The 20300-nt window shown below is 38.4% G+C and overlaps 1 protein-coding gene across 4 annotated transcripts in view; it reads right to left on the bottom strand.

The window, feature by feature from the left end:
* The window catches only part of EPC1 (enhancer of polycomb homolog 1), a 90653-nt gene that overhangs the window by 26705 nt on the left and 43648 nt on the right, over window positions 1–20300 (bottom strand). For all 4 annotated transcript variants that reach the window (XM_057731167.1, XM_057731164.1, XM_057731163.1 and 1 more), the window contains exon 2: window positions 1997–2156. In XM_057731167.1, coding sequence (XP_057587150.1) covers window positions 1997–2156 — 160 coding nt within the window. The remainder of the gene's footprint in view (window positions 1–1996; window positions 2157–20300) is intronic.

The following is a 20300-nucleotide window of genomic DNA, read 5'->3' as shown; positions in this document are numbered from 1 at the left end:
GGTATGGTTGAGTACCTTAATTATTGTGGTGATTATATAAAAGGCTTCACATATTCTGTGAATCTATAATCATCCAAGACAAAATGTTAAAACAAACGCAAAGGCAGCTAACACTAGTTTAGCTGTCTTTATTAACATTCCAATATAATACATCTTTCCAAATTTGTATTGATGAAAAAAATTTTTTCCCAAATAAGTTACAAATTCTCCCATTTTACTACTAGTTGATTACAGTCTCAGCAAAGTCAATTCCTTTTTTAATGTTGTCCCTTTTGACTCTTCTGACCACAATTCAATCCACGAGCTACCAATAAAATGTGATTTGTGAAGTTTAGTCATCAATAAGCAACTATTTGAAAAACATGCATTTGAAATTTTTTTCTGATAGTGATAATGTAAATTGATTAACGTAATTTTATCTTGCTCAATGATGCTTTAACCTAAAAGCCTGCATTCGTGAGATAATACAGCCTGTAGCTACGGAATGCAATGTGGTTCTAGTTAACATGTATAGGAAGGATCAGCTCTGGAACTTTCATATTGACATGATTTTCCAGAGAACTGATTTTTAGGTCCTAATAGTGGTCATATTTGTTTAGAATGTCTGTGTCTGTGTCTTATATATAATTTAACATGTGAGTGAGCAAGAAAACACATGCCACTTGTTTGGTTCACTTCAGGATAGCCTTTAATAAATTGTAAGCATTTTTTTTTTTCCTAAAGGAAGTCAATAAGGTTAAGTGCAAGTCAGAGGTAAAGATGAAAACACATCACAAATGAAAAATATCCAATGCCAATACAGAACTGATAAGAGTCAATGTGAGCATTATGTTTACTTTTGGTTTTCATAGTCAAGAAACAGTTGGGAAAAAAAATGTTTAGAACCAGGACAGGGACTAGATCACAAGGAGAAAGGTCAAATGAGTCAGAAAAGTAGTTAATAAGTTAGAAACTGGTTAAAGCTAGTTTCTCTATGTCCATAGAAAGAACAATAAAAACCAAACAGATTTATATTGTCCTGAGAAAAGGATTAGACGGGCCCCTGGCAAAGCCTCTTGATCATAAAGGTCAGCAGACAACAGTGAACGCTGTACCAATTTTACCGTAGTAACCTTTCAATTACGTGTTTAAGAGGCCCACTACCTGGGGACTGAGTGAATGAAATACATTCTTCTAAGTCTACAAGCTCTCAGCTGTTCATCGTCAAAAGTGATTAGCTATCCAAGGATCATTTCCAATGAAGAACCTATCAGTACCAAGTCACACAAGTTACCAATTAAAACACTAAATTTAAAAAAATTAGGGGAATTCCCTGGCAGTCCAGTGGTAAGGACGCCGTGCTTTCTGCCAAGGGCCTGGGTTTGACCCCTGGTTGGGAACTAAGATCCCACAAGCCGAGCGGATTGGCCAAAAAAAAAAAAATTAGTAGAAACAAAGACGGGGTTGGCAAACTATGACCCATGAGCCAACAGTGGGTCACTGTCTGTTTTTGTCAACAGAGTTTTACTGGAACACAGCCAGGCCCATTTGCGTGTGTACTGTCTACTGCTGACTCTGTCTCACAACGGCAGAGTAAGATAGCTGGGACAGAGGCTGAACGACCCACAAAGCCCGAAATACTTATAATCTGACCCTTTACAGAGAAGGCTTGCTGACTTCTGACTCTATTAAGAAGTTATTTAAGGCAATTAGTATTACTATTTCTGAACCGTAAGAGAATGATTTCGACATCTAAGGCATATGCTTTATCCTCCTCATCTACAGTAGCGTAAGATCCCATGTTGAGATGAAGCTAAAAATCTAGGATGAAAATGCTATCTTTTCTGCCAGGCAGAAATCTCAAGCATGATTTTTAAAGGTGAAAATGGGTTCTAATAACTCTCAAGCTGATGCTAATGAAATGGGTACTGAAAATGGCCCCTAACTGGTAAAAATCTGTCTAGAGTTACATAAGAAGATAATGCAAAATATAGTGATCAAAAGAGCAGTTACTTACGCTGTATGTGAATGAGCTGCTTTGGCATCTTAAACTCCCCAGGATATATAGACTCATAGTAAGCGATGTTACTCTCTGCCTCTGGGACTGGTATCACCATGTTATCCCTCTTCTCGCCATACACTTGCTGTGCTGAAATTGCCCGCTGAAGATGGTGTTCCTAAAAAGAGTGGAAGGCAGTTAAGTTTATGTATTAAAAAAACTAACAAACAGAACATAGAGCCTTGCAAAGAGGTTTTTATTCATTTGTTTTTAAAATAGAGGAATTTTAGTAGCCTTGCAAGGATGCTAACAATACAGTTGTGGTAAAAACATTTTGAATAGAAACCAGAAGATTTTGTTAGATACACTGTATAATTTCTCAATTTAAGAAAAGGTACTACACCAAAATTGAGTGTTAAATTATACAAAAGATTCCAAAACCTAACTAAAACTGTTACTTAAAGTTTGCATTTTACAGATGAGACTTTTTTTTTTAAGGGTTAAAACAGATGAACTTGTATGAAGAAAGCAGACTATGTACAAAAAACAATTCATGGGCTTCCTAGGTGGCGCAGTGGTTGGGAATCCGCCTGCCAATGCAGAGGTCACGGGTTTGATCCTAGCTCCAGGAAGATCCCACATGCCGCGGAGCAACTAAGCCCGTGTGCCAAAAAAAAAAAAAAAAAAAAAACCAATTCATTAATTCGAATCATTATTCATAGAGTGCCTCACAAATGTCACACAAATCAGTTAATATGATCTTTCCAAAGAAGGGTACAGATTATTTTCTTCACTTTTAGCTCATGAAACTGACACAGATTCAAATCTGGTCTTTGTCTCCAGCAATAACCTTTCTTAGGAATTCCCAGAGCCCTTTCTGAACAGTAGTTAGGTATGGGTATTGAAAGCACAAGCTCCAGAGTGTGTGACTCCTGGCAGGACACTTCATTCTTCTAAATCTGTTTCCTCCAATAAAAGAAAAATAGAATCTTACAGGGTTGGTTGGAGATTTAAGGAAATGTGCATTAAGTGTTTAGTATACTGCCTGGCATGTAACAGGTGCTCACAATAAGCTGTGGTTGAGTCTGCACACAGAAAGGATTTTACCAGCTGCCATAGAAATATGCACTCACCCACCCCTATCATCACTGAATTTTGGTAAACATTTCATTACATGTAAGCCAGTTTTTAAAATACTATATAAAATACAAGTTCAGAGATGAAAAACAGTCCAACAGTATGAAAACAAAAAATTTCAGTTTTCGTTAAGCAGTTTCTGTTAACTTTATATACATGTATATATCAATTCACAGCTAGGGCTCTATGTGAAACACACAGCTTTTATCCCTGGGGCTCTGGTCCCCTGACATATCCTGGAGATTTTCCCACACTGATACTTTTACTACAATGTTTGCCCCAGCTGCACTGTATTCCACTATGCGGATGTACCGTAACTTATTTAACCAGACACTAATTGATAGGGGAAAAAAACCCGGAAAGAACTTAAATGCCAATCCTTCTCCCTGAACGCTGCAAAAACCAATCCTGCACTATTATTTATGTGAGACACCTCTGCGGCCCGTGAAAGCATTTGTAGGGGAGATGGAAGTGCCCAAAGGGTATACGAAGTTACAACACATATTCCTACCACTCCTTGTAGTAACTCCTTAATGTCTCTTTTCAATGTTAAAATCACCCAGCTTGTTATTTTAGTTAATTTCTTTACGAGTTTTTCTCCCCTTAAATGGTGCTGTCTGCTCATTTTCAAGAGTTCTGCTTTCCTTTTTCTCATTGATGTTTAAATATGTGGATTATTTTCCTTTCCAATATTAAGGAAATTAGCCCCCGTGTAATAAAATTGACAAATATTTTTCTGAAGTCTGATTTCTGATTTTAAGTATTTTTTCCACGCAGGAAAGTTCTATCAGCCAAATTTATTAACCTTTTCCTTTATGATTCTGTCATCCTTAGTAACATGTACAGTCACAAACTAGGGTGTGTTAACAAAACCTTTCATTTTTGTAACTCAATTTGATCTCTGATTCAGGCTGCCTTGTGGCTCCTGGGAGCTGGTAGAAACTAAGCGTGAAGGGGGCAGGAGGCGTGACTCGGAATAGTCTGTGGTCATGTGTACTGGCTCTTGTGCCCTCGGACACAGGCCGCTTCTGAGCCCCAGCTGGGAAATCAATCACAGGCGTCCTCTTCTCCTCTCAGATTTCCTCAAGGAGCAAGAGAAATTTTCTGGCCTATGCCCCTCCCCTGCTACTTACATCAAACTCAAGGAGGGAGTGGGGGAGCAAGGCACATTATTCTTAATTTGCATCTTGTTCTTAATCTATTAGCATTTCTCTGTGTAGATGAACATGTGAGAGATGGTTTATTTTTTTGTATAAGGAGAGACAGCAAGCCACCTGTCCTAATGTCATGCATAAAATCATCTATTCCCCTTAATAATTAAAAACGTCCCTTTATCATAAATTCCACTTGCACTTGGGGGTATTTCCAAGCTCTTTCCCCCTACTCAACTGTCTCCTATGCCAGTATTTAACGTGTTTTTAGAAGTGCAGCCTCAGACTACATTTTATTATCTAGTAACTTACTAGATACTAAATTCACTCCTCACAATTCTTTTTCAAAAATTTCCTGGCTATTTCATTCGTTTTTCTAGATGAACCACAATGAAAATTACTTTCTAGGTGTGAAATGGGAGCAGTAAGGGCTTTAGACTCTTTACAGGAACTGTAAACCACTGTATGGTGGTTAAGAGCATGAGCTGCCACCAGGAGTGCTCTGGATGTGAATGTTGGCCTCACGGTTTACTAGCTCTATGACTTTGGGACTTGGGACAAGGTATTCACACCAGCAAGTTTTATCACCTATAAATGTACATTGTGTACCTACCATATGGGATTGTGGTTAAGATAAAATGCCTGAGACATACTAACTACTTAAAACATGGTAGCAAATGTGCACCTTTCATTACTAGAGAAGCTGAAGAGTTTTCCATATGCTTGTTACCATTCATGGTCTCCCTAATGCTAACAGCCTTCTGTAGAAAGACTTCCTTATGTTTGTATCCATTTTTCTGTAACTGCAAAATCAAATTTTTTTCAATACAGTAAATACTGTTTCAAAAAAATCTTATATGTGGTTTTTTGTTTTATAAAATATTTGACAAAATTTCCTCATAAGGAACCTAAGGAACCAAGACGTGTATAATATACAAATATGTTCTTCTAAGCCTGAAAAATCATTCCTCAACACTGGTGTGTAACTATAACCTTAAACTTTCCTATGTACTGTCGCCCTGTGTATGCACGAAGACTGCAGGATGGGAAGGAGACCACACACAGGTGCCCGTGTGGCTGGAGCGTGGTGAGTGAGGGTGCACGGGGGGTCAGCACACAGGGACGTGGGGCTTGTTAAGGATCTGTCCTTCAGTAATAGTGGCTGAAGGGTTTTAGATCACCCTGGTTGCTGTCTAGAAAATGAACCATGTTCTAGAAAATGCAATATGCGTAGCCTTTAAATGGTTCAGAATAATATTTAATGAAATGGAAAAATCCATCAATTTAGTAAGTAAAAAGATCTGAAAATTGTATGTTTAGGATATTTGTATTTAATCTTTTTTAAAAGAAAAAGACATAATTGAACACACAGAAATATAGGGAAAAGTCTAAAAGTAGCCGAACATATACGTAACAATCTTTCTCTCTATGCTCCTTTACTCCTTTCCCGGCTGTATTTTCCATCCTCTGACACGTCATACACTTGGTTTATTTACTGTTACCACCCCTTCCTCCCCACCCCAATCTAAGCACCATGAGGGCAGGGATTTTTGTCTATTTTGTTCACTGCTAAATAGCCACCAAAAAACAGTGCTGGGCACAAAGCATGGTGCTTCAATATCTGTTGAATAAATGGATACGTATGCAGGTGTCTGTGTCTGTACACACAGACAGCACACAGATGCAAGCATGTGCACATTATGTGCCCAGTTTCAAAGTATGTACCTCAAGCAGTTCACAGATCACCTCCAGGGATGCAATTCTCAAATACTCTTCTATAATTTTCTTTATTTCCCTTATTTTCTAAAATTGTAATTCTTTTTGACAAAAATATTTGAGTACATCTCACTACACGATTTTCTAAAACAAAGGTAATTTCTAAAAGACACAATTTTTTTAGTTCAGTAAAACCCTTCCCATGGAAATCAAGTTTAGCTCAAGAGTAAAACATTACACTTGCAGCTTTCCAGGTAAAGAGTTTTTTTTTTAAACCCCAAACTGTACACATCTATTTCTAAGAAAAAAACATTAAATTTTATTAAAGTGACATTAAATTATAAGTGAAAATGAAATTTTTTGCTTGGAGTAGGAAGATGTAAAATGGTGAAGCCAAGTAACACACGAAATAAATTAGAATAAGATGAACTATGAATTCGATAATTATTTACTGAATGCCTGACTAAATGACTAAGATGATCTGATCCTAAATTACAATTATATAAAAAGCTAGATGTTCCTGGAAGATAATACCTGTCAATGAAACTTTTAAATACATCTATTTGCAGCATTGAGTAAGCCAGCCTACCCAAACTGTGTTCACTGGAATACTTAATTTCAAATTATCAACAGGTAGTTCAATAAAGAGTCTGACAATTTAAAAAAAGAGAGAGAGAAAGAGAACACTGGATTTTTACATTTTTGGAATGAAAGCTTTTAACATACTAATGTAAACTGTGGTTGCTCATGAGGGAAGGTTTGGTCATCCCAAATCCATGACCAGAGAATCATTTTTTCAGAAAGTATCTATTAACAGCTCACAGAGAAGTTTTGTGATACAGCTTGGGAAATGCTGGTAGAGGACAACACCTAGAGACACAGGGCAGAGCATCTGGGCTTCAGTTTGCTAATTAACTCAGTCTGTGTTTACTGAGTGCCAACTATGTGTCTCTCCTGGGAACACACAGTAAATAAAAAGGACACGGTTCCTGACATTGTAGTAGGGAGGACAGATACTAATAAAATAGTCCTAAAAATAATTTGTAAAGTGCAATAAGTGCTATGAAGGAAAAGTACAATGTGTTATGGGAAATATAAATAGGAAGGGGATTTCAAGGACAGTATCACTTTCACTAGCGCAAAGTGACATTTAAGCGAAAATCTGTAAGAACAGGACTTAAAAGATTATTTTAAGAAAAGGAAACAGCTGTGTGTGAAGACCGCTTATCTAGTTTGACACCTTGGGAGGGTAAAATTTCTTCATATTATAGAATATTTATAATAATTAGGCTCAGTTGCAATTTAAGAGTTCATCACCAAAACACCAAGATCAATGCCAATTTTTCATAAAATAACAGAGGCATGCCCTCTCAAATAAATCTGATCTTACAGGGAACAAAGTAAATACAATTAAATAATCTAAAGAATTTTTCAATATTCAATCTTACATAAAATGGAATCAGATGAATTGTAACTTATGATTAAGCAAATCACTTTAAAAGCCTCTTGCACTGCAAGTAATTATAGATAATGTTTTCTATACATAGCAGTGTGAACAATAAAACAGAAGATCAGAAACACTGAACAATGTTCTCTGGAAAGCTGAGAGGCACATTTTGTATCTGCATGAACCTTGCAATCGCAGGCTCCATGTACTCACTTGTGTTACTTTAGCCCACCTCCTGCACAGCAGAGCGTGGCTTCAGAGACAGAGACCCAAGCAGGCATCTCAGCTTCCTCCTCAGACCCGAAGTCCTGCAAGTCACTCTGCTACTTGTTTTTATTATTTGTAACATATATGTATCTTTTTTTCCTTACCCATCCTTCCCTCTTTTCTCTCCAGCAGTTAATGTTTTTTCTTTTACTTTCCTCTGTTATTTTTGCTTACCCCTAGAAAATTTCAGGTGGCTTTTAACAGTCTCTTTGATAAATGCATTGGTAGTTAACACGAAATGGTTCGCTGGTTATAAACATGGTATATCACATATTTGAGAAGTCAGAAAAAATCATTAAGAGTGACATGAGGTATCTGTAGGTAAGACCCATCTGAAAGGACAGTACTGTAAATGTGTCTTAAACATCTGTCCTGTGCCTTTGCTGACAGAGATGGACCATGCGCCAGGTGCCACCCCCCCTCCCCCGGCAAGAAAACTCCCGCTTGTTCTTCAAAGTCTGATTTAAACTGATCTTTCCTCTGCTTCCCCATCTGTGCTTTTACAGTACAACATTTTCTACTTAAGAAATCGTGCTGTAATCACTTATTTGTTTATATACTGATCTCCAAAATGTGAGGTCCTTAGGACTAGATGCTATGTCTAACTTTTATATCTTTTCCTTTAAAAGATGTATTCTCTTGTAGTATTGGGGGACTGTAAATTCTTTTAAGGATGAGGGCTAAATAAGATTATCTTCATAATCTACTTAGCCTCTAGAATTATATTTTGCTTTATTGCAGGTACTCAATATTTTATAAAATATCATTATAGAAAAATAAGGGTAAGTCTAAACTGAATGAAAAAAATGAAAAAGGTATTTCTACCTGCTCTATAGTAAGTTCTAATAAATATTACCAAGCCAGAAAGAGTTATTCAAGGTTATACTGTGCAAATTCCTAAACAAAGATTAAACTAAATTCACTTATTCATTTAAGTATTTATTTAAGCAAATAACGGCCTTAACGGTTAGCCATAACAACAATTAAGACCATGTTTAGACCTTTGGGGTTACTGAATTAAAAACATCTTATTAAAAGCAACAATATTGTATGAGCTTTCTTACAGGGAAATAAGTGATGACTAATTTGTAAAAAGCCACTTAAGAAGTTTAAACCCGATTATTTATGCATGGAGAGCTAGACTCCACTGCTACCGGGACAGAAGGGCTGAGCTGACTCATTTTCTCTCCTATTTCCTAATGACATGTCTAAGAATCAGACAGCGATGCCTGTCCAGGAGTAATGCTCCAGCAAGTGTCCCAGGTTTTGCATTCAAACACCCAACTCCTGCCTGGCTCATTACAACAGCCTTCTAACTGGTGCCCCTGCTTCCATTTCTGTCTGTCTTCATGGAATAACCAAAGTAATCTGTTAATAAACAAGTCAGCCCATGCCATTCTTCCATTAGAATATTCCAATGATTTCCCACCTCACTCAGAATAAAAGCCAAAGTTTTTAAAACTGCTTCCAAAGTCCAATAGAATCTGCATTTCTCTTTCCTTGCTGCTCTCGGGCATCGCTTACTTGCATTCACTCACTCTGTCCTTGCCCTACTAGAGTCCTTGCTCTCTGTCAAACTTATAATAGCTTGCTTCCTCACTTTCTTCAGGTCTTTGTTCAAAAGTCCCCTTTGCAGACAGACCATTCCTTCCCGGCTCGGCTCTCCACTCTACACGCCGCAGAATGGCTGCAACTGAAAGGCTGACAACCTGTACGACGGTGAGGAGGAGGGGCAACTTCAACTCTCAGGCACGGTTAGTGAGAAAAAGGGGCGGCAGATCTCATGAAACAAAACACACACGTTCCACACGGCCCAGCAATCCTACTCCCAGGTATTTATTTACCTGCGAGAAATGAAGACACAAGCCCACAAGAAAACCTGGCTAAGAATGTTCATGCGGTCTTATTCACAATAGCCCCAAGTGGAAACAGCCCAAACGGCCATCACAGGAGGACTGGTGTACAAACTGTGATTTAGTAACACAATGGAGGACCATCCAGCAACACTGAGGCTCAAACCACCTACACACAACACGAGTGAGTCCCAAAAGCACTGGGGTGAGGGAAGAGAGCTTTGCACAAGAGTCTGTACTCTTTGAGTCCATTTATGTGACGTTAAAATTAATCTATGCTGAGAAAAAAAATCAAACAGTAGCTGCTGCTGAGGCTGGGGGGCGAGGACTGAATGGGAAGGGAACGAAGGAATTCTCTGGGACTCCGGCCATGCTCCACATCTTGTTGGGGGTTGGGTTATACATGAATTTGTCAAAATCCAGCTAACATACACTAAGTATTTGTGAATTTCTCTGCATGTAAATTTTACCTCAGAGGAAAAAAAAACAGTAAATAAATACTGAACTCTAATCAGTGATATGTATGCCGAAGTATTTACGGAAACATGCACTAATGTCTGTAATTTACTTTGAATGCATCAAAAAATAAGAAGGATTAATAGATGAAGAGATGAACAGATGTGTGATAAAGCAAGTAGAGTAAAATGTGAACGCTGGAAACTAGGTACTGGGTATATGGGTGGTCACTATAAAATCCTTGGAACCTCATTGTATGCTTGAAATTTTTCATAACAAAATGTTGCAAAAAATATGGAATCTCTCCCCCTCAACCCCACTCTACCCCCTACCCTGCTTTATTTTCCTGGATAGCACTTACCTCCTCACAGACTATTGAATTTACTTATTATTTTACTCATTATTTGTTTCTTCTCCCCAGAATATAAGATTCATGAAGCTGGGAATTTGTTTTTTGCTTTGATTACCCCAGATCCAGAATTGTGAGCCAGTGAAATTACACAAGTTATTTAAGGTTTGCAAACTGTTCTGGTCTGGAACAGACTTCATTAAAAAAATAAGATTAAATTTCATAAAAGCAAAAAATAAAAAAGACAAATGCATTTTGCTTTTGTACTTAAAATACTCAGGGTGAACAGTTAAAATAGTTGAAGACAGATTTACTATTTGGCATGAAAAAGAGCAGTTCGATACTTATGTTTTCTACAAGAAATAAATGGTAAAAGATCCTAAGTCTATTACTCTCTACTCCCACTTAAAGCTCAGAACTCTGAAATTACTTTTAGACTTCTAGACTATAAAACAGTAAAGGAAGACCTTTGCTAGGGTACAGGTAAAACAGTCCAGTCTTGCTACTTCTCTTCAGTGAGAGGTATTTGTCAATTTAGTACTTTCCTTATAAAATATTCAGGACTCAACAGTGCTAAGTAGCACAGAAAAGGCAGCCCCAGGCAAAATCCGGTTGAATTTTGATCCTCGCCCTTTCCTGTGCCTTATCTGTACCCCTGACCTCCTCTAGGTGTGGGCTGTAGGTGCTGTGCTTATCAAGAGTCTGCACGCCCAGAGTGTGATGCTTGCCAATGTGAAAGGGAAGGGACTGAAACTAGTTTCTTTCCACTCTCACAAAAGTTATCATCTAATCAGAATGTTCCCCTAAAAATTAAATTTAAAAAAGCTCAAAAAGCTCTTGTTTTTGTTTATAATCTTTATGCTGAGAACTTCTGCACCTCCAATGTACCCCAGAGAGCTAGTCATTTGCCGTTATTTAATACCTTTTCTTCCATGCAGTCAAATAAAACACAAAGATGTTTCTCATTTTGGGGGGTTAGACCCTAAAGCAATAGCACTGAGTAAACACTGAACATCTAGTTCAAACTTATCTAAAACTAAACATGGGGCTTCTTAGGTGGCGCAGCGGTAAAGAATCTGTCTGCCAATGCAGGGCACATGGGTTCGAGCCCGGCCCTGGGAAGATTCCACATGCCACGGAGCAACTAAGCCCGTGCACCACAACCACTGAGCCTGTGCTCTAGAGCCCGTGAGCCACAACTACTGAGCCCATGTGCCGCAACTATTGAAGCCTACGTGCCTAGGGTCCGTGCTCCACAACAAGAGAAGCCACTATAACAAGGAGCCTGCACACCAAAATGAAGAGTAGCCCCCGCTCACAGCAACTAGAGAAAGCCCGTGTGCAGCAATGAAGACCCAACACAGCCAATAAATAAATAAAACAAATAAATAAATTAATAAATAAATAAAACTAAACATGTTTATATAATCTAATGCAAACAAATGCTATATCAAAGCTTAGTCCTTAGCCCTGTACACACACACTCTTGCAATTTCCACTATCATGGCTTTAACCACCATTTGTACGCTGATGACATGATTCAAAATCTTACTCTCTAGCCCAGATTTCTGTTGAACATTAGGCACAGGTATAAAGACCTCTCTATGTTCCACTGATGCATCTCATGTAACATCAGCGTCCCCATGTGCCAACTCTGCATATTGTTCCTCCTCATGGCTTATCAATTTCAGTATCAATTTCAGTGAATCGCACCATCATACATCCAGTCACCCAGTCAGAAGCCTTCATTTTTCCAGCTCCCTTTAGAGATTTCTCCTTCATTTTATGTCTAGAAATTATCCAGTGCTTTCTCATCCCACTGTCACATCCAGGCTGCAATTAACCTTCTCACCTCTAGCACCACACTATTCTTCACTTCCCTTCTGTAGCTACTGCCAGTGGTTTTTCTAAAAAGTATGGGGCTGGGGCAGGGGGGAAGTATGGGGATTTCCCCGGCGGTCCAGCGGTTAGGGCTCTGTGCATCCACCACAGGGGGAAGAGATTCCATCCCTGGTTGGGGAACTAAGATCCTGCAAGCCACATGGTGCAGCCAAAAAATCACGACACTCTCATCCTTAATACCTTACTTGGCTCCCTACTGCCTTACGATCTTGGCATGGCAAACGGGGTCCTTTATGGTTGAGCTCTAGCTGATTCTGTCAGGCCAACACCACTTTCCACCGGGAACATCACACTCCAGCCACAGGAGCATCTAACAGCACTTCCTAGTAACGCCTGTATGAGATGTCTCATGTCTTTAGGTCCATCTAAACCTATCTCTCTTCTTTATAATTCTACTAGGATGCCTACTCCTCTTGTAGAAAGTTTTTGACAACAGTTACATGACACTATTACAATGGTAACGTAGAAAACAGGTACGGGTGATTTTTAAAATGTCTATTCAATTAAGATCTTTATGAAATTGGAAACCAAACAACTCTGAATCCAGAAAAAAAATTTCCTGACAGTGGTTTCACCCTAAACTCCCTGCCTCACATACCAGAGGGGACAGGGTGCAGCAGGCAGGAAAGAACACCAAGATAAAGAACAAGCTCAGGAAGAAGATACTTTAAAAACACATTTACCTTGGATAAAATGTTAACCTTTTTGGAAGAAATGACTTCGGGAAGTCTTTTTTAGCTTTGGGTTATAAAGTCTTAGGCTTTATTACTATGCCTATTTATTCACATTTCCAGAACTAAAATAATAGCTAACATTTGCTGAGCATTTATTACATGCCAGGCCTGAGCTTCACATCTTATTTCATTATTTCATTTAAAGCTCACAGATAGATAGATAGATAGATAGATAATGGCAATTATCTTCAATATTTCACAGATAATAAACTTGCCTAGGTTCATACAGTTAGCTGGATTCAAACCCAGCTATGACAAGTATAAGCTCTTAACAACTTCACTACATCAACTCTCAAAAGGATGTAGATTCCCCACCGATTACTTATTAATTGCAAGGGAAAACTAGCAACTATACAGTGGAGCAACTGGGCCACACCTTGACTAGGTGATCAAAATTTACATTACCAATGAGGGGCAGGTAGATATACGTGCCTCCACACATGATGCCATGAGAATGTAACACCCTGGGCTAGCTGGGAACGCAACACCTGAATCTAACTGAGAAAACATCAGGCAAACCCAAAGTGGGATCACCCTATTCAAAAAAAAAATCAAAGGGACACTAATCTTCAAAAATGTCTACATCATAAAAGATGAAACACTTGCTGAAATATTTAGGGGTAAAGGGCAATGATACAGGCAACTAATCTCAAGTGGTTTGGAAAAAAAAAAGTGTATGTGTGTGTGTGTGAGAGAGAGAGGGAGAGGGAGAGAGAGACAGAATGGGTGTATGGAAAACATAAACAAAGTGAATGGGACACAATGTTACCAATAAGTAGACATGGGTGTACTCCTCTTTTCCTTGCAACTTTCCTGTAAGTTTGAAATTGTTTCCAAATACAGTTGACCCCTAAACAACTCGAGGGTTGGGGCATCGACCCCATCCCCACCTGTCAAAAATCCAAGTATAACCTTACAGTGGACTCCCTGCACCCGCAATTCTGCATCCATGGATTCAACCAACCACGGATCTGCAGTGGTGTAGGTTTTTTTTTTTTGGGGGGGGGGGGGGTGCTGCTCGGCACGGCATGCAAGATCTAGTTCCCGCCCAGGGATTGAACCCATGCCCCTGCATTGGGAGCACAGAGTCTTGACCACTGGACTGCCAGGGAAGTCCTGTAGTAGGTTGTTTTTATAGAAAAAAATCCATGTATAAGTGGAACCGCACAGTTCAAACCTATGTTGTTCAAGGGTCAACTGCAATAGTTGTTTTCTTTAAGCTAAGAGCAAAAGGAAATTGGTGGGGAAAATTAGACTCTGTAAGCAGGAGTAAGAGATTTAAGTTCTTCTTCCAGAATTGCTCCAAGTAACTGCATACTCTCCTAAGTCAGTGAAGACCAGAGAGCCTCAGAATATCATCTTCTGAATAACAGCTTTAGGGACACCATTAGGTGTTATATGAGGAGTTCTGTGATTTAAATAATTTTGGAAAATGCATAGACAGTATTAGACAATGTTGAACAGTTTCATTACAGAAGAATCCTCAGTGGTTTCACATCTGGCCAAAATGCACCATGATTTTCCAAATGAATAACAGACGTCAACATTTCCTAATTATGTACTGACCATAGGTGGTGTGATTTATATAAATGTTTGGTGGGACCGAGTCTTTAATTTTCAGTTTTAAAAAGGTAAACATTAAAGTAAAGTTACAATGCTAAACAGTGGTATACAAAATACATTCTCTTCTACAATAACAGATTTTTATCAGTTGGGGAAACAGAACCTCCTGACTCCACTGCTCAACTCATAGTCAGGTAGTTTTTACTAAATTTATTTTTTAAAAGGAGGGCTGTATTAAGACTATGAAATCCCTGGCAATAGATCTCCCTGGTATGGAAAATAACGCAGATTAGGGGTTGGCAAACTGTGGCCTGAGGGGCAAATCCGGCCCACCACCTGTTTCTGTAAATAGTTTGCTAAAACACAGCCGCACTTGTTCATTTACATATTGCTCTACAAAAGCAGAGGAGTTGTGACAGAGACTGCAAGGCCTGAAATATTTACTACCTGACTCCCTTACAGAGAGCCTGCAGGCTCTTCATATTGATAGTTATTCATGCTCTGTTTAAGTTTTGAGATTCAGCAGTCTGGTGATTACCGGCACACAAAGCATGCTCTACTATGTACACAGCAACTATTTACAAAAAAGAGGGAAGTTTATTAAGTAAAAAATTTATTGCTATATTAGACCCTATATTAGACACAATATCTTCATTCTGAAGGTGTATTATTATAATACCTATTTTACAGGGAAAGTGAAGCTCAGTAAGGTAAGTCACTTGCCCGAAGTGGTGGAAGTAGGATTTGGATTGAGGTCTGACTCCAGAACCCCATGGTCTTTCTACTGTAGTTTAATTCCTCCTTCTTGTCTTCTTTTGCCTTTCCCATGAATGGCTGAGTTCTGGCTGGAACTCAGGGGAGGACTCAATACTAAGAGAGAAGCAGAAAGGACTTTAAACAGCTGAAGAAATGAATGACAGCATCGTGGGTACAAGGATCGTTGGGAAGCTACAACCAGATAAGGAAGTGAGGGCAGATTTCCTCTCTTCTCTTACAGGATTCTCTCCCTAGCGCTTTACTAGATGAGTGCTCACAGAGCAGAATTGCTGACAACACCCTGGTACCTGGATAGGCAGGACAGAGCCGAGGAGGATAAGTCACAGGAGAGCCTAGACCAGGTACATATGTTTCCCTTTGTAACTAACTACTCTTAATCAGAGGTTCACAGTAAAGGGTAAAGTATATTCTGCTCTAATAAGTATTGTTTTATCTTGCTGTATGGGCAACAGAAAACATTAAAATTTGTCACTTCTTCCCCCGGACTTCCAACACTTTGCTTACTGTATCTCTGACACCACATTTACCATATGTGGAGCCAAAATAATCTTTTTATGGAAATAATTAGTAATATGAGTTTCCCTCAAAGAAAGGAAGCAGCTTTTAATTAGAAGGAAATTATGAAGGACTCACCTGGCTTTTAGAAGTACTTTATTTAGGTACTACTATATAATCTACTATAAAAGTAGTAGAGAATTCAAATGATTTACCACCCCAGAGAGCTAAGGACTTTAGGTGATAAACTAAGAAGGGTGAAACAAAGTCACAAATTTAGACTACATTCCACCATCCCCTGTCCTTCTATCAAAAATAACAGATTTCTGTATTGTAGTTTCCTACCAGTCAATGTAGCAATCACAGCTCGGCTGTTGATACACTGCTTTTATTAATCCTTTGTTTTACCCATCAAAACCGTACACCTTTGAGCAGACTCACAGACTTAGAAGACAAACTTATGGTTACTTAGGGGATAGCGGAGAGGGGAGAGAGATACATTAGGAGTTTGGGATTAAAATTTACACACTATATATAAAATATATAAACAAGGTCCTACTTGGGAATTATATTCAATATCTTGTAATAAACTGTAATGGAAAAGAATCTGAAAAAGAATACACACACACACACACAACTGAATCACTCTGCTGTATACCTGAAACTAACACAACATTGTAAATTAACTATACTTCAATTTAAAAAATGGTTAAAATAAAAAAATACATATATTAAACTTCAGGGCTTGTATGAATGCTAAGATTTGTGCAAGTTTAAGGTAACTGTGGAAAATACTATAATATGCTTAGTATGAGAAGAAGTGATAGTTCATACATTGTACTTATTATTCACGTAGGACCAAAGCTAAAACTAATCTTACAAAATTTTCTTCCTTAACTAAAATCAAGTTCCTTGGTTTTACCAAAACCATAAAACTCCCGTGTAATTACTGAAGTTGTGTCTTCTGGAGTGGCTAAAAAATAGAAGGGGGCCTGATAATCCCAAAACTTTTTTGTTTAATTATGTTTGTTGCCCTCACTTAAACTCACTCCTCCTTTATTTAAAGGAACACATTGATAGAGGAAAACAAGTATTTCATAATTTCAAATGATTCTAATTGATTTAATGTTATTTGGTACTATAAATTATTTTCTTGTATAAAACATACTGTACAGGACTTCCTAGGCAGTGCAGCGGTTAAGAATCCGCCTGCCAAAGCAGGGGACACAGGTTCAAGCCCTGCTCTGGGAAGATTCCACATGCCGCGGACCAACTAAGCCCATGCACCACAACTACTGAGCCTGTGCTCTAGAGCCCTTGAGCCACAACTACTGAGCCCATGTGCCGCAACTACTGGAGTCCATACGCCTAGAGCCTGTGCTCCACAAGAGAAGCCACTACAATGAGGAGCCCGTGCACCACAATGAAGAGTAACCCCCACTCTCAGCAACTAGAGAAAGCCCGTGTGCAGCAATGAAGATGCAATGCAGCCAATAAATAAAATAATTTATTAAAAAACAAAAACACATACTGTACAGAAAAAAAAAAATTCTGACTTTATTAGAATACTCTATCAGGATTCCCTGGAGGTCCAGTGGTTTGGACTCGGTGCTTTCACTGCTTGGGGGCGGGGGGGACCTGGTTCAGTCCCTAGTCAGGGAACTGAGATCCTGCAAGCCACACTGCATGACTGGGAAAAAAAAAAAAAAAGAAAAAAAAACTCTATCAAAAAAGAAAACACATAAAAGACTATTTAAGAGCACACATTTTTATATGTCAGAAACTTGGATTAGAATCCCAATTCTGCCCTTTACTAATTGTGACTTAACATCTCTAAATTCTAATTTCCTTATTAGTGAAATGAGGTAACTGCCATTATAAGGATACAATGAGATAAGAAATGCAGGTAAACCTCTTAGCACAATACCCAGCACACACTTATTAGCTCTTTGTAATATAAATAATGAAACCAATTTAACCTTTTCTCCTACTAGTAAAGGGCAGAAAAAGCTACCTAACTTAGGTTGCACTGAGGATTAAATGAAGTTATATCCATAAAGCCCTGGGGCATTATTATTGTAACAGGCAAATTATAATAATAAATTATTAATAGACGTTTTACTGTAGCTATACACATGAATCAGGAAATTAACAATAAGGCTAATTCCAAATTTACCACGTGTTTTCTTTTCTTTCTTTCTCTCTCTCTCTTTTTTAAAATTTGGCCGCATGGCACGGCATGTGGAATCTCAGTTCCATGATCTGGGATCAAACCTGTGCCCCCTGCATTGGAAGTGTGGAGTCTAACCACTCGACCACCAGGGAAGTGCTACCTTGTGTTTTCTTAAAAGAAATTCTAACAATCCTAACATCTGAAGATAATCAAATCTCACTGAAGAACTTAAGGACTTTATGCAACAAATTTAGGCATCATACTATATACAGTGACCATAGTCAGTCACTTTTTCAGCTTTTACAAGAGAATGCGATCTCTCCACATACTTTAAAGTACAAGACAACAGAAAAGAAAGAAAGAAAAAAAAATGCATTGCGGTCTATAAGGAAGCCTGTTCTTACAAGTAAAATGAATGGCAGTAATTCATTTCAAAGATTATCTATACCACCCACTTTGTCTCACAATGGATATGAAATAACTCACTGGACATTTTATAATAAAACTTTTAATGCTACCTGAAACAAATCTGGCTTTCTTTTTCCTATAGAAATGAAAGAAAAATGCATATCAACTTTTATTCGAGGAGGAAGGATAAATGGTTGCAAAACTTGAACATACTTAGAGTGGTTTCAGGTCTAATCCTAATACAATTATTATCTCTTTAGTTGATACTTATAACCATAAGAGAAAGGAAATTGTATTCCTTCTTGCAAAGGTTTTTAGTGCTCACATAAATATCATACAAATTCTCTTGTTTCATAGCAGAAAGAAATGAAATAACAAAATAGAGCAGATAATATTTAAGACAAATTTCCTACAAAAGTAGTAAGTAAACCATGCTAAAAGTTTGTATCACCTCAGGAGTTACACTAGATTTGGTCAGAATGAAAGGTTGATTCCTCTACACCTAAACAAGAATAAGCAATGTACTCTCATGACCTCATTTCAATGAGGCAAACTGTGGCAGACACAGCTAGTCAATTTTTTTTTAAACCCTATAAAGACAAATTAACTTGCCAATAATAAATGGAAGCAGAGGACTGGTGTTTTACCTGAACTTAACTAGGAATTTATGTTTATTTCAATCTGAGGATGACAAGCAAAATATGGCTTTTAGTAAGTAAGATATTTGTATTACAATTTGACCAAACCGTGGTCAGAATAGAGTGAAGGACAGATTAGACCTTAACCTCAGAAGAGATAAAACATGGCCTGCTGAAGTTACACCTGTCTTCACAAATGTCTTCTAAACACGAGAAGCCAGCACATTGCCAAAAATGCAGCAAGTTATAGGATGTAATCTACAATAAATATCCACTTTTATCTTCAAAGGTGAACACTGAACGTGTAATAGCCTGTAGTTTTGGTCATCAAATCATTTCTGGCTGCATGCCAGGCACACAGTAGGCCTGTGCTTTCTGGTCTCCTGCAGAGGCTGGGGCTGGGTGACCAATTCTGGCCACTGAGCTGTGAGTCAAAGCTACTTATGTTGCTTCTGGACCAGAACACTGAACCGCCGGTGGAAAACGCACATTTTTGGAAGCCCTCCTCCCACCTGTCCCCATGTTTGAGATGTCTGCTACCTCATCCTGGTTCCCCAGCTGTTCCATGATAAAACGGGACACAAACAAGGACTAAACTTTTGAGGTTATTTGTACCCACACATCATAACCTGGCTACTCCAACCGACATAAACTGGTCCCAGAAGTGGGGCACTGCTATAACACAAAGACTAAAATATACGCTATTAGCTTGGGGGTCATGCAGCAAGGAAACGTCTCAGGGCTGGAAGGGTGGCATATTCCACAGTAGGCAGTACAAAATATTTGGTATAAGTCAGCTACCGGAACTTGGACAGCAAATCATGTCATTAATAAACCTGTAGTTCTAGAAGAGGTTAAAAAACCTGGACATTAAAATGGTACATTGGTTGCTCTGTGTTTGGTATTACAAGAAAGAAACAAATTTTAAAAACTGACCAGTTTGTAAGCGGGAATGAAAGAGAAGAGGCCAAAAATGTGAGGACTTGCAGTGTTTGAAGACTGCTTCTCAACTCAAACTGTAAATTAGTAAAATCAAGAAGGTGGCCTTTGACTAACAAACAGGGTAAGGTTCAAACCAAAGTATGGCCCTAATACCCAAAATGAAAACATATGAATGGATTAGAGTCTCAGAGCAGAGACCCAGTTACACACAGTAAGTGCTTTCAGCTGAACAAAATGCTCAGAGGAAAAAGAGACAGACACTAGGGATGCAGCTCTTCCAGCAGAAGCTAACAAGCTTCTAGGATTGGCATTTA

Source organism: Hippopotamus amphibius, chromosome 4 (assembly GCF_030028045.1).
Source record: "Hippopotamus amphibius kiboko isolate mHipAmp2 chromosome 4, mHipAmp2.hap2, whole genome shotgun sequence".
In the NCBI taxonomy this organism is placed as follows: domain Eukaryota; kingdom Metazoa; phylum Chordata; class Mammalia; order Artiodactyla; family Hippopotamidae; genus Hippopotamus; species Hippopotamus amphibius.
The sequence above is the reverse complement of the archived record's forward strand: the minus strand, read 5'-3'. Positions and strand labels throughout refer to the sequence as shown.